Genomic DNA, 14,007 nt, shown 5'->3' with positions numbered 1-14,007 from the left:
TTAAGGCTCCAAAGTTCAGACACAAACTAGTTTAGTGTAGCAGAGTATTGTGCATTGTTTGCTTGCAAAGCCAAAGGAGGATAACACGGGAAATTCAGACTAGCCCTGTCTGAAGAGGGGAGGGAAATGCTATTTGTATGGGAATCTTTGGGAATCAGAGGACAAAGTGTTGAACATATCTCATGTGACGAGACTCTGACCTGGTTGCACTGGTCTGTTTTTATATGGCGGTGACACCACTTAATGATCCTTCTCTGACGTGTTTGTTCTGCTGTGCAGGATGACCCTTTGCAATGTGAGTGACCACTGGGCCCAGTATGTTAGCAATAGTACGCCATATGGAACAGTAGCGCATCCCTACTCGGTGGAAAGATTGCAACTGGAGTTCGATGAGCTGTTTTTTAGAGCTGTTCTACATGTTCTGAAGGCAAAAAGGTGGGTTGTCCCACGTGCTTGATACTGGCTTCGTCTTGGAGGAGTTAGATACTTCAAACTGGGAATTGCAGAGGCTTTAAATACTTAATGCTTTAGACAAGGCTGCAATATGCAGGATTTTTCATTGCACTGGTAGTATCAAGAATGGCAGAAATCATGCCTTGAATTCTAGGATCTAGCAGAAGTCCTGGGGACTTTTTCAGTTCAGAATGAGGTTAAACTCAGAATTTGAGATGCTAAGACACATCTTCACATTCCTAATTCTGTTATATGGCAGAGACGTGGGCATATGTCTCCTTTCTTTAAATGTTGGGATTTACCAGGTTGAAACTGTTTCTATTTTCTTCAAATCCAACAGGTTGGGAGTCTGGTTGTTCATGTCCGAGATGCCTTATAGAACCTTATCCAGCGACATGCTTTGGAGGCTCTTCTTTGTCATGCACTGTGCAGACAGCGAGCGCCTGGAACAGCTCTGCTCTAAGCTGCAAGCTGCTGACTGCAAACGAAGACTCAAAGGTTGGATTCCTTCACTCAGAACCGGTTCTCAGCTACTACTGCGTTAGCCTTGGGTTTAATTCTTTGGAGATTTCGTTGTGCTGTGTTAGCAGAAACACAACTTGTCCTGTGGTCTCAGAAATGCTTTGGGCTTCCAGTACTTTGACCAAACTCCAATTTTAACAGGAATTGTCGTATGTACAGTCCTTTTAGTTTTTTCTCTGACAGTGACTGCTCCTGGCTGCTTTGGAGAGCTGTGAAAGTGTCATGCAGTAGGTACATCTTGTGTATTCTTGTATCAGGTCCCATCTTGACCTTTCATAGCATTTGAAGAGTGAGATTTAAATCCTGATATATGGAATTTTGTGTCTTTTAGGGTTTTTTGTGAGCTGTGGACTGTTTCCACCATGCCCCCCTACCCCGCTTGCTAGTTTTGGCTTCAGTAACATGTCGTGAGAGATGTGCTTATCTTCCACACCTACAGGTGTTTCCTGTATCCCAAGCCTTCTTTTCATGCTTTTCTTGTCCTGTATGCCACCTTTTCTTTCTGTTTCCCCTTGACTTCTGTCCTGTGTTCTTCTCCATGGTGATTGTGGTGGCTTCAGCTCTAGCAGAGTTATTTAGAAGCCAGCTGGAACGCCACTTTCCCTCTGCTGCCTTCTTCATGGCAAGTATGGACACGTTCCAAGTACGCCTGGATGCGTTCCTGTGCAGCCTCATCTAGGTGTTCCTGATTCGGCAGGGGGATTGGACTAGATGATCTTTCGAGGTCCCTTCCAATCCCTAGCATTCTATGATTCTATGATTCTATGATTGTATTTCAGGACGTGATTAAAAGGGAGACAGGTAAACAAAACAGTGACTTCCTACGTCACAGCTTCTTTAATGTCTTCTGGGAGAGCAAATCTCACTCCATCAGTTCTACTTTTCTGCTAGCTGGCAACCCAGATAGCTGTTACCACATCAGCCAAGTCTTTTGATGGAGAAGCAGAATAGCATGGCAATCTTGAGAAGTTACTGAGTGTCTTGACTCTGTGCAAGCTCAGCTAACATTTCAGGCAATTTACGCAGAGTGGGAGAGGGTTATCAAGCCTGTAGCTGGGTACACTGCATGAAGTGCTGGTGCGGTTAGCACTTGCCTGCCAAAACAGTTGCAGTTATGCTGTTTCAGTAGGACTTTTTTTTTTCACAATAAATTTTTACCGCATCTCAAGCAAAGAGGATGTAATATGATGTGGTGGGTTGCAGCTCTGACAGTAACAAACACTTTTTTTGTTTGTTTTGTTCAGGCTTCTGTTTGCTTCTAGCTAACTTTTATGTTTTAAAGTCCCTGGTATGCTGATGCAGGGTATTTTTATCCTCTTCATTCTCCTGGATGGATTATGTGAGCACAATACTATTTTTCACAAATGTCTAGACAGGGAATATCAACACTTCTTTCAGTGGAAGCTGTGTAATGTTCCTAAATAGCTTATTTTGATTGACACCGATATAATGCTGACTGAATTTCCTGTAATTCATACTCTAAAAGATCATGGCATGAACATTATTTTGGGAGAGAACCTTTTTTCATTCCTTTCACAGATTAAGTTTAAGAAGTGTTAAGAGTGGTGATTCTGCAGGTGTTATCAAGCCTTGGTATTTGATGGGAGATTCAGGCTGGCATGCATAGAGGTGGGAGCATAGTTGCTTTTAAAGGAGAGGTAGAAATAACGTTGTAAAACGAAGTCCAGTGATGGTGCTGCACTTACTAGGACACTGTCTGGACTATGAGAGGTACTGGTTATAAAACGACTTTCTGGGGAAATATGAGAAGTCCAGTTACTTTGGGTATTCTAGAGTGGACCAAATGTTATTAAATTTACTGTGGAACACACATTTTCACTGACAAGCAATGCCTGTATATATAGTAATGATATAGTCTTTTTTTCCTTCTGCATTACCTTAAAAACCCCAAACAACAACAAAGCACACAGTGCTTTGTAACTTGTGATATAAGGCTAAAAGGAGCCTTAGGAAAGGGAGATGAATGGATGGGACATCCTCTGTGTGTTTATTGTATCTATCAGAGTGTGGGTTATCTTCTGTATGGAAAAACTCTTCACTTAAATTGCACAATCCTTTAGCACACTGTTCATGAGATGTTTTGGCTGTACTAGTCTGACCTTCTCAGGTTGAAGAACAGTTGCAAAGTTCTTGAAAGCCCTTAAAATAGAACGTAACCTAAGTGGAAGTGTTTCATCACAAGCAGGCTGAGCTCGTGCCTCTGCAGATTACGTAGTTGAGTACCACCATGAGAGCTGCTTTTGGGTATTCAACTGCTATGATAAGATCACTGCAAACAGTGTTTACTGGCATGATATACTTCAGAGAAAGCAGACCACTCTCCAAACCGTTTTGCAGCTCAAATGCAGCTTTCAGTGCTTGTTTCGCAGCACAGACTCTATTCAAAGTCATTTGGAGGAGATAAAAATTCTTTTAAAGTCCTGTTGTGCTTCTGTTGTACCCTTCCCTTCCTGTTGTCCCTGACCCTGAGGGCTGAAATGTTTATTTCATTTGGCAACCTGTCACTTGGGTTTGAAGAGGAAACCTACCTTGAATTCAAGTGAAAGCATCTTAGCCTTCCTGTCCTGTGCAACTTGAGTTCTCTGTTTTCAGAAATATTTTCCAAGCAAATGTGTTCAGTAGTTTTCTTGTATTGAGTTTGAGAAACTGAAACCAACTTTTCCTTGTAACTCTTGAAAATAATCTAGGCCCAGGGCTGGATGCTTGAAGAACTTTTGTTTGTAATTGACCTAGAATGATCTCCGCAGTTAAATTGCCGCTTGAAATCATGGAATGGACAGAGTCAACTTGATCAAAACCTCTCTGCTGTGCTTGGATGGGCTTAGTTTTAATCTTCTCTTGACTGTGTGCTGATTAAAACTAGAATCCTTTCATATAATTTGGATTTAATCTGTGGAACTAATTGCTCCAGTATGTGTGGAAACCAAAACCATTAGAACATTTTTAAAAAGCAGCAAGACTGAAGCAGTTCTTCCTGTGTATGGTGGACTTTGCGTGGTTAAAATAAAAGAAAAGTTGATTTCCAGCTGTTCTTGAAGCTGTTTTTAGCTTTCATTATGAATTGTTAGTGTATTTACTAAAACATGTGGGCTCACTACATACTATGGTGTTTTTTGCATCTTATTTTAAAGCAGCTGATACCAGCCACTTCTGAAGAGAGGACACTAACCCAGTGATGATAATTCCTCTGTCCCTGATTCTCTTTCTGGGATTGGGCTGTCAATAAATGTATAGGTATTAATGACGCGTATCCTGTAATGCTGCTTTTGTCACGTTTCTTTTGTCTGACTTTTTTCTAGACCCAGAGCACCTTGAAAATTTTGAAAAGTATCTCAAATCAATTAACTGCTCGGAAGAAATTTGTCTGCTCACCACATTTGCTCAAATGGCACAAGCCAAACGGGCTGATGTTGACGAGGATTTTATTAGAATTGTAGTTTTGGAAATATACGAGGTGAGTAATTTTACTGGTCAATTCAGGAAAAGGATGAATGTGCTCTCTTCCTTTCTAGCAGTGGAAGGTGTGAAACATGTGTGGCTTCTGTATTTTGTTCTGCCATGGAACCAAGAAAGTGCTACTTCTGAAGTTTATAATCTAGTACTGAATTAAAATATTCCAAAGTGCATGTTTTTCTGGGAGAAAGAACAGCTTTTCAGTAAACCCACGCAGAGTGAAACAAATGAAAAAAAAAAAAAAAAATTTGCTTTATTTTTCTCATGCAGGTCTAACTTACAGCTCTGAAATTCATTGTGTGCTGGTTAAGGAAGTTTTCCTGATGTACAGACTCAGACACAAATTCCAGAAATTATTCTTAAATAGTTTATTCACAAGGTACAGTGTAGAGCAGCATGAGCTGGGGGCCTCCTGAAAAGAGACCCTCAGGGAAAAGAAACTTGGACAATTATACCCCAACAGCTTAAGCCCCCGCCCCCAATACACCACTCAAAGTTCTGACTTTCAGTTGTCATTTTGCACCTTCAACTGGAGAAAACAAGTTATTGACAATAACCAAAACATGATTTTGTTTTGTCTAGTTTTAGATGCCATTCTGCTTCTCTACTTATCTCCAGGGGCACAGCTCCCTTCCTCTTCTAGCTTGAAGACTCTCAAGTTTATGTTTAACAAGGGAGAAAGTTCAAAAGTTCGCAGCTTGCTAAGCAAATTTAGTTATGCTAAGTGAATTCTCTGTGAACAGTTTCTGTAAGAGCAGTATGTCTGATAACTCAATAAGCTAGGGCAGTCTATTCCCTAACATAGTGGTTTTTTTGTTGTGGTGTGTAGGTTTGTTTTTGTGTGTGTGACATTGTTGTGCCTGTGTTTAGTTTTGTACTTTGTTTTTGGCACTGTGACATGATAATTTCTTATCTCCTAGGGCAATCAGTTTCAGTTCTAATATCGGCATTTATCAACTTTGTCCAGAATCACCAAGAGCAATTTGGTTCTGTGTTTTCCAAAAGACGTTCTATCGTGGAGTTAGCGAAGGTCAGCTACAACCAGTAACTCCTCTCTGCTCATCTTCTCAGGTGTCTTATGTCAGTCTTTCCACAAGAGAGACGTTTTCAAAAGTCGGTCGAGAACTCTTGGGAGCGATCGCCAGCATCCATGAACAGATTATTTCTGTACTGCTGGATCGAGTTAGAGACACCATTGAGAAAGTGGGGATGGTAAGTGCTAACATCCATCACTTAAAACTAGAGGCCACACAAACTGTTTTAAGGTACAGCTTTGTATCAATGGACCATGTTAAAGACTTGCCCATGTTTTGGTTTGTTTGTTTTATTTTATTTTATTGTATTACTCTTAAGATAGAAGCGCATAATGCTGGTTATTGTTCCATACTGAGTACTGATTAGACCTTTTTCTTTTCTGCCCTCAAAGGTGTCTTTATATCTGTTTAAAGAACTGCCATTGTACCTGTGGAAGCCTTCTTCATCTGAGTTAGCACTGATTGGCGACTGGTTATTAAATTACAATCTAACGACAGTGGAGAATAAACTAGCCTGCATTATCTTGGAAGGGCTGAACTGGGGATTCAGTGAGCATGTATGTATTAAAAACAGGAGGCCCGAACCTGGTCAGTTTTACAGAATAAGAGTGTTACTCAACCGGAGACTATAATTTAATTCAAAGACAGTTAATTACGTGCTTTTATATGATGGTTGTACTCGATGGCATAGGGTGGGAACTTAACAATAATTTTACAGTGTTCTGCCTGAGGTTTGGTTGTCTTGCTTTCTTGTAGAGCTGCAGCTGAGATTAAAGAGATATTTAAGCAGGAGTTTCCTCTTTCTAAACAAGAGGAAACATCTGACAGGACAATTTCAGAGCATCGTATTTGTGGCTGCAGAAATAGAGGAATCCTCCAAGAAGTGTGTGTGAGCCTGGTGTAACTGTAGTTGGCAGGCTAGTATTCAAGTGTTTTTCACAGTGCAAGAAAACTAATGATTAAAATTAGAGATTTCGAGGCCCTGAGCATTATGTAAATAATTGAAAAATATTCCATGGAATGGGTTACTTTTGGAGCTCCATCAGTTCAGTAACTAATAGAGGGTGAATGTTTTATCAGCTTGAAACAAATTAGGGGGAATAATTCTGTCACCTGTGTTCAGTGATCCATTGTAGTCTGTAACATTTGATCGTACTGAACTCTTCCCTCTGTTGATACTTGTACATCAAGATTGCCTTACCTTTTCTCCCTGTTTCTTGATGACACATGAAAACAAATGAATGGCAGGAGAAATGAACCGTGAGGTCTTCACTGTGCAATAACAGTGTCATATCTGTACATTTTGATATGGTGAAAAATATTTCTTTAATGTGGCTGTTGATAAGACAATTTCTATGCTTTGATACAAAAAACATGATCCCCTTTTTTTAGTCTTGTTTTGCCTTTAAAGGCAAGATTTCAAGTGTCTGTACTATGCAATTTAAAATGTCATCTACGGATCTTTAGATCAGTTGCTATAAATCCACAAAATGCATGTGAGAAGTGATTATTGTCACTTTTTTCTGGAAATAATCTAGCTGTTGAGCTTTGTGTTACCTTATTTATTCTTCAATGTTGAGCCAAAATTTTTCTGGCTGGCCAAGGTTTTGCCTCAGTATTACAGTCCTGTTCAAATTAAGATTTATTTCTTTGTAGTGCAACTGAATTAGACTTTTGTAAAGACCTTTTAAATGAGGTTTTGTTGTATGACTCTGTTTTTAGCAGGATACTCTTCATCTGGATCCATCTGTTCATTCTGAAGTTGCATTAATGGTCCTGGAAGCATATCAGAAATATCTCTCTCAGAAACCGTATGCTGGGCTGATTTCTGAAAGCATAAACCAGGTATTTCATCTTCAGAATTACAGGGAATAGCTTAGTGATAGACAGGAAAAGATACAGACCAAGACCTTGTTTGCTTCTTGTATTTTTGAAGCTATGCTATCTTGATACTGCTAAATCATGATAATACACCAACTCTCAGTATTTCTGTATCCACAGACCTATTTGAAGATACTGTTAGGTTTAGGTTGAAGATCTACGTGAGAAGTAGCAACTGTAAATTTCTTCCCCTTTTCATTATTATCCAGCCTGTGTTGGATAGTTGCAAACTATTCTTGCAGATGATCATTTACTCATGTGGAGTTGGACAAAACTTGCTTAATATAATGCTACTTACTACTACTGGTGAATGTAGGAGACTCATGTGGAGTTGGACAATACTTGCTTAATATAATGCTACTTACTACTACTGGTGGACGTAAGAGACATCCTTCCTGTGTCTCCAGCTCATAGTCATACCTTATTTAAAGACTTTTTTAGGAGCTTTTCAGTAGTGTTACCTGAAAACCCTACAAACATTTATTACATTGATTTTACAGCACGCTGGTGACAGAGGAAGGTATGGCTCCAAGTTACAGAAGGGGAATGGAAGGATAGGAAGATCAAGGTTAAAAATCCCTTTTCTTGGTTATTCAGTCTGAGATGCTTCTATTTATTTATTCAGAGCTTTTAATATTGCGTTGTGCTTTGTCTTCTCAGTATTTCTTGTACAGTGCTTTCTCTTCCCCGGTGCTTTTTTCCCCTGTTTTTTCTTTCCACACTTTGAATGTTCCTTATTGTATCTGCTCTTTTCTGACTTGCTTCTCTGCACTGCTTAGTCATGATTTATTGTCTCGTGCCACCTAGATGAGTTATCTTTTTAAGCCTGTTTCTGCCTTGGTTGCCACTTATATTGGTGAATCTGTCCTAACTCACATGAGCTTGTAACTGGAACTGAAGAGAAAATAACACTTAGGTTCTTGTACCTCCACTCAGAGGGGATGAAATATCTGCATTGACTCCCAGCTCTGCAATTTAAACTGGTCTGTCAGAGCATGTACAATATTTTCTCCAAAAGATTTATGATTCTTTTGATCTAGACAGGGTCTTAATGATAATGGACACATGTACATGACACAGAGAGTCTGCCTGTGCACATTCTAGGCTTTTTTCTGAGGGGAGGCTATCATGTTTTAGTCTCTTTGCTGACAAATGTTGCTTTTGTATATATATATTTTGCTTTCCTTTCACTAGCAGTCTTAAACGTTACTGAAGTTTGTGTGTGGGTGTGTGTGTTTTTTTTTTTTTAAGTAATAAAATTGAATTCGAGACCAATATCTAGTTTGGAAAACTTTAGCCAAACCGTATAGGTTGGTATGCTTTACCAAAAGGGTGGGTGGGGTAAGAAGGGAAGTGGAAATCAAGGCCACAGAAACAGAGTTCTCACATAACCTTAACTGATTGTGCTATGAGGTATGTCTGAAAAATAACTGCTGTTGCTCTGATCTAGTGTCATGTTGTTGGGGTAGAGGAGGAAACTCAATCCAAGCTGACTGAAGTCTTGACCCTTCACACTGGAATACGGCTGCGATTCCTCTCATTCTCCTTCCTGCTGCTTTGTTCCAGGTCTCCTATTTAGCCAGCATTGTTCGTTATGGAGAAACACCAGAGACCTCGTTTAACCAGTGGGCTTGGGGTTTGATTTTGAGGTTGAAGCTCCACAGGAAAGACTGCAGCATGCGGCAAGGCTGGCCGGCTGTCCCTGCCTCGGACAGCGCACCCGACATGACGGAGTCGGTCGTGCTTCACCCCCTCCTGAAGGCTGTTAAAGGCAACATCCCACTTGGCTGTTACCTGGCGCTGGCAATGACCACATTAGGTCACAGGTACGTGTGATTTTTCATGTTTGCCTTGTGTGGATGGCCCCAGTGACCGAGCATCTTACCTACTGATGAGCTGAGGTCTGTTAACATCTTTATGGACAAAGGACTTCTGGTGCAAGGGGTTGAGCAGTCTTTCAGGGCCTGTAGTTTCAAACAATGTGCTGTTTTCTTTATTTTGCTAATATTGTTTTTTGCCTTTGTGTGTTAGAGTCAAAATAGTCCTTAGAAATAGTACTGAAACCTACGGATTAGCATGATTTCCGTGGATAGGAATAACCTTTAAACACACTTACTGAAAAGGGTTGTTCTACAGGTGATTTTTTTCTAGCAGGGCTGCAGCAAAGCATTCGGAAAATAGTGAGGAGAAAAAAGCCACTCATGCCAGTAGTGATAAATAGAGAGCTTTATAACCTTGAAACTGAACGTCCTAGCCCTCTCTGTGTTCCAACACTGTCTTTCCCAGTGTTTTCAGTTGGTTTGTAGATAAAGCTCTTGGACATAATCCAGTGTACTAGCTGATTAAAGTACAGAGCCAGGCATAGATTAATCAGTCTCTCCCAGGTCTGTTTTCCCTGATTTTGTCATCTCTTTAATTATCCCTTACTCATATTCAAAATATTGACTAATTGTTTTCTTGCTTTACTCTTTTAAAGAGAAGTTGTTTTGGCTTTCTTTTCCTTCCCCCAGCCCTTGCTTGGTGCTAAGGTTGTGCCATAGATACATACGTCCTTCTTCAAAGCACTGGAGTAATTTGAAACTGTTACGAAGGTATTCTAGTTTGAGGGTGGAAGTTTTTACCTGACTTTGAGCATGGAATGGAAAACAAGGAATATCTTCCGAGTGTGTGGTGTTTTGTTTTGTTTTATTTTCTTTTTCTCCAAACACTTCGTCCTTGCAAACAACCATTTAATATCTCGCTCCTATCTAAACCATAACACTGGTCTTCATCACGTGCAAAAGTTCAAGGCCAGTTATGTTAACAAGCAGAAGAAACAAAACGCTGTACTGTCTGGTAGTGACAATGCAACATTTCATTTTAATGGCCTCGGGTTAAACATATGATTAATGTTTTACATCTTTTCCTAATGTGCAGCTCTTCTCAGTTAGCAACTTGATGCAGAGCAATATACCGAGTAAGTTGCCTCTAATGAGTTTTCTGGTCAGGAAGAGCAGGATTAATCTCTGATGACTGCAACCATCGAAGTTTCTACTGCAAAGAAACCCTCCGAGCTCCATCTATAGGTAGTGAAGAAAGATGTCCAGAACATTGTCCATCCTGAGGCAATGTCAAAGGAGCTAAAATCAAACTCCCTCTCTATGGTTCTTCCTTTCCCTGGAGAGGGAGGCAGGTTGGCTAGGTTAGCCCAGAATCCTGAGATTCATATTGATTGAAACTTGATGGATGAAGACCCCCCCGTCTCCAGTGATCTTTGGAAGACAGGACACAAACCCCCAGAACATCAGGAAATACTTTCCAAATCTGTCAGCAATCAAATGACTACAGCTGAACTAAAAGCTATCTGGATTTAGCTGTTGAGGATTTCAGAGGTTATGTGTAAAAATAAGAGTGTCTCTACTTCTCAGTTCACAAAAAAGAAGACAACACCCTTGTCTCTTTCTGCTGATGGTCATTTTCTTTTTCCTTGTTTATTATGTTTTTGTTTTGGCAGCATTGAGAAGTTCTGTGCTGAAGGGATCCCTCTGTTGGGTGTACTCGTCCAGTCAAGACATCTGAGAACAATAGTCCATGTGCTGGATAAAATTTTACCTTTGTTTTATTCTTGCCAGTATTATCTCCTGAAGAATGAACAGTAAGCATTATTTATTCCTAATACATTTATTGATAAAGAAGAATGAAAGTTAGTCTTGACTGTTAAATTTATCAGGCTTCATCCTGAGGTTTGCATCCAGTGAGAGTGTGACTCAGATGATGGGGAAATACGTCTGGTTTATTGGCCAAGTAACTTTCTGGTATTGACTGCGGTTGAGGAAATAGTTGTAGAAATATCTCCTACTGACATCACAAGTGCAGTTGTCACCAGTGCTGCTGCTGTGCCACAGAAGTGGTCTTCAAACAGCTGTATTGATGAGTAGCTGTTGTGTTTAGATGAGTGAGGAAGACAAGCAGGTGATACTGGTTTAACTGTGTTCTTACTGGTAAGGCGAGCAGCTGGGAGTGTTCTCAAGTGCTGGACCTCACTGTCTGTCCTGGTTAATTAGTAAAGTGGTCCTTGGGGTGTTTTTGGCTTGTAACACCTGCCAGCTTCCCAAGCAATGGTAGATTTGGGTGTGGATGTGGATCAAGACCTGTGTTCAGTCCTAATGGTCTACCTGGAATTATGGTCTGCCATGAACTGCTCATGCTGTGCCTATGACATACATAAAACAGAGCAATTAAATCCGTGGCATGGTCATGAATCGAAAGCCTCTTATATGGGTGCCAACCAGTGCTGTTGACCTGGCTTTAAATTCTCTAGAAGCAGATTTTCTGTGTATGAAACTGTATGAGAAATTTTAGAATTAATTAAATTTGTTGGCATCCCTAGGTTTTTATCTTGCATCCAGCTGTTCCTTCATCTGGATAGTGGAGTCCCACAAGGTGTGACCCAGCAGGTTACACATAAAGTAACACAGCACTTGACAGGAGTCAGCTATGGAGAAAATGTTAAGCTGCTCAGTGGTATGATACAGGTAAGAAGATTGTGAATGCAGTGGAGAGTTTTTTTTAAAAACAAGTATTTTTTTTTTAACTGAGTTAGTGCTTGAGGTTAGATAGGATACTGAATCTGTCAGTTCTTCAGCCACAAAGTACCCTGCATCAAGTATGAATAGTTGGGTGTGTTCTCTGGAAACACTTATGCTTAAACTTGCCTAAGTCTGGCGGTACACGTGACACTGGACATAACAACGGTACGTGTGTTTCAGACTTCTTGGAAAACACATTTTCTGATACCAGGTCAAAAGTGCCTAAAAGGGGAATGTAATATGCACACAGAATCAGAGAATGTTAGGGATTGGAAGGGACCTCGAAAGATCATCCAGTCCAATCCCCCTGCTGGAGCAGGGACACCCAGATGAGGTTACACAGGAAGGTGTCCAGAGGAATGCAATGCAGCAAAAAAGCTTTGCTTTTGACCATTAATTTATAGTTATGGTGTGAAAACAAGTTAATGTATTGGGGAATAGTAGTATTTTTTTCTAAATGTGCAGAGAGGTCAAGAACCAAGGCCTGCTAACAGTAGAGACTGGTAAAGAGAGAGACTGATGGCCTTTGTGTCTGTTTTTGCTGATGGCACAAGATGCTCACTCTCCAGGCTGCAGAATTTCTTCTGGCGGTTGGACATGACAGAGCTGTTTTTACATAGGCATAGAGAGCATCGTAAATATTAAAAGCATAGGCCCACAGCCTTATGCAAGATAAACAGCTCATCAATAAATTTTTAAGCTTTAATAGAAGCCGGAATCCCTTCAATAATTTTGCTGTTTAATTTGGCAGACGCACATTTTTCTGAGTGACCATCCAAATGGAGTGGGGCCAGCTGCAGTGCTGGAGTTCTGGGTTCAGCTCCTCACCAGCCAGCAGCTGTGGCACAGGGACCGGGCAACACTCTTCTTGCTGGATGACTTGTGTAAAGCTGCTTTTCAGTACAGTCAAGAGGACTGCGTGCAAAAGCTGCTTTACCAACAACATAAGGTAAATGGGTGTGCTGTAATAGTGTGGCTGTTGAGTAAATAGTCAGTTCATGCGTTGCTTGTTCTAATTTTGATGTGAATGTATTTTCCTGATATGCAACAGGAACAGTCATGATGATGAGCCATAATGGAATTATGTTACCTGATTTCTTTCTGAGTAGCTCAAGATCAGTGAAATATCTGATAAGTGAGTAATAATGAGAATTAAAGCCTATTTGGAACACTTTTCTCATTCATGAGTTCTATCATAGTATTTTAGTTTGTGGTCTTTGCATTTCAAATGCTTGGTTGTGTATTTATAATAAAAATAGAGCATCCTCTCCTGAAAAAAACAGATGCTGTCACTTTAACAGAATCTTTTCACTGAAAAAGTAATAAAGTACGCGGAGGTGGCTGCTTGGACTAAGGTTGGGAAGTACCATCATGATGCAGCAGGGAACCTGGACGAAGGCACAGTGACATACCTGTAGCACGTAAGTCATCTCTTAGGCTGCTTACAAAAAAACCCCAATGTTTTCTGTTTCTACACAGAATGCTTTGGGCTATCATTGTGACAAAGGTCTGCTGTCTTCGCTTGTTAGCTGGATCGTAGCAGGCAACGTGACACCTTCCTTTGTTGAGGGTGATGCCAATTCCTCTCAGGTAAGTGGGACAATGGTTTTGTATGAACAATCCTGTGATAAGCAATATGTTAAGGTTTTTTTACTACTTTTGCAAGTTTTTGTAGATTTTTCTCTTCCCTCTTCCTGCCCTTGTGTTCGTTGGTTTTCTTGTAATAAAATCCTATTTTAGCCTAAGAGAATGCTGTGGGATTTTTACACTAAAGGGAACATGGAATGTTTTGTACAGAGAAACTTTGATCTATGTCCAAGAATTAATATAATAGGATTTATTAGTAAATTTTTATTTTAATCTTCAGTTGCTCCCAGTGTATTTAGTGGGAGAAAATACGTAAAGCCTGACTATTCTATTAGATCAGTCATTTTCTGATGGATACTTTGAACACTAATTGATTTCTTTCTGCTTAATCGAGTTCCTCATTCAATCAAAAATAAACAAAACCTATAGTACCTCAACTGAAGATGTGCGGTACAAGTGGGAGAGAGGAGATATTATTTTACAGGGTT

At 40.2% G+C, this 14,007-nt stretch overlaps 1 protein-coding gene across 2 annotated transcripts in view; it reads left to right on the top strand.

The window, feature by feature from the left end:
• EPG5 (ectopic P-granules 5 autophagy tethering factor) overlaps positions 1-14,007 on the top strand; it is a 59,285-nt gene that overhangs the window by 14,833 nt on the left and 30,445 nt on the right. The window contains exons 10-20 of one of the 2 annotated variants that reach the window (XM_082075850.1): positions 280-435; positions 794-951; positions 4,296-4,450; positions 5,521-5,661; positions 5,876-6,040; positions 7,209-7,328; positions 8,931-9,190; positions 10,858-10,998; positions 11,734-11,878; positions 12,684-12,881; positions 13,412-13,522. In XM_082075850.1, the coding sequence (XP_081931976.1) occupies positions 280-435; positions 794-951; positions 4,296-4,450; positions 5,521-5,661; positions 5,876-6,040; positions 7,209-7,328; positions 8,931-9,190; positions 10,858-10,998; positions 11,734-11,878; positions 12,684-12,881; positions 13,412-13,522 (1,750 nt within the window). Of the gene's footprint in view, positions 1-279; positions 436-793; positions 952-4,295; positions 4,451-5,520; positions 5,662-5,875; positions 6,041-7,205; positions 7,329-8,930; positions 9,191-10,857; positions 10,999-11,733; positions 11,879-12,683; positions 12,882-13,411; positions 13,523-14,007 lie in introns of both variants that reach the window. The other variant, XM_082075849.1, reaches the window with a different exon arrangement.

The sequence above is a fragment of the Streptopelia decaocto genome (genome assembly GCF_964273445.1).
Source record: "Streptopelia decaocto genome assembly, chromosome: Z".
Classification (NCBI taxonomy): domain Eukaryota; kingdom Metazoa; phylum Chordata; class Aves; order Columbiformes; family Columbidae; genus Streptopelia; species Streptopelia decaocto.
The sequence above is the reverse complement of the archived record's forward strand: the minus strand, read 5'-3'. Positions and strand labels throughout refer to the sequence as shown.